At 70.2% G+C, this 685-nt stretch overlaps 1 protein-coding gene across 1 annotated transcript in view; it reads left to right on the forward strand.

Moving 5' to 3' along the window:
* Positions 1-280: 280 nt before the first annotated feature.
* The window catches only part of RAB29 (RAB29, member RAS oncogene family), a 9,348-nt gene continuing 8,943 nt past the window's right edge, over positions 281-685 (forward strand). The window contains exon 1 of the mRNA XM_027659882.1: positions 281-428. Coding sequence (XP_027515683.1) covers positions 281-428 — 148 coding nt within the window. The remainder of the gene's footprint in view (positions 429-685) is intronic.

A 685-nucleotide genomic window follows, 5' to 3' on the forward strand; every position in this document is an offset into this window, starting at 1 on the left:
CAGAGCTCGGTCCAGGGGTGCAGGGGATGCACAGAGCTGGATCCGGGAGTGCAGGGGATGCACAGAGCTGGATCTGGGAGTGCAGGGGATGCACAGAGCTGGATCTAGGGGTGCACAGAGCTGGATCTAGGGGTGCACAGAGCTGGATCCGGGGGTGCAGGGGATGCAGAGGGCTGGATCCGGGGGTGCCCGGGGCAGGCAGGGCCGGTCCCGGCCGAGCGAACTACAAGTCCCGGCAGCCCCGCCGCGGTTCCGCCGCTGCCCCACCTGACCCTCTCACATGACCGCCGGGGCCGGGGCCGGGATGGGGCAGCGCGATCGCATGTTCAAGGTGCTGGTGGTCGGGGACGCCACGGTGGGCAAAACATCGCTGGTGCAGCGCTACGCGAACGACAGCTTCAACCGGCACTACAAATCCACCGTGGGAGGTGAGCGGGGGCACCCTGCCCTCCCCGGGGGCTGCCCGGGCATCCTGGTGCCATCCCCGGGGTCCTCCCCGGCGGCTCGGGGGCTTCCTGGGGGGGGCCGGTGTCATCCCCGGGAGCTCGGGGTCTCCAGGGGTCTTCCCGGGGTCTGTGTAGATTCCCCGGGGTACCGATGCTCTCCAGGGAGTCCCGGTGCCCTTCCTGGGGTCTCGATGCTCTCCCCGGGGTCCCAGTGCTCTCCCCGGGGTCCCAGTGCTCTC

The sequence above is a fragment of the Corapipo altera genome, unplaced genomic scaffold, assembly GCF_003945725.1.
Source record: "Corapipo altera isolate COAL_440 unplaced genomic scaffold, ASM394572v1 77b, whole genome shotgun sequence".
Taxonomy (NCBI): Eukaryota; Metazoa; Chordata; class Aves; order Passeriformes; family Pipridae; genus Corapipo; species Corapipo altera.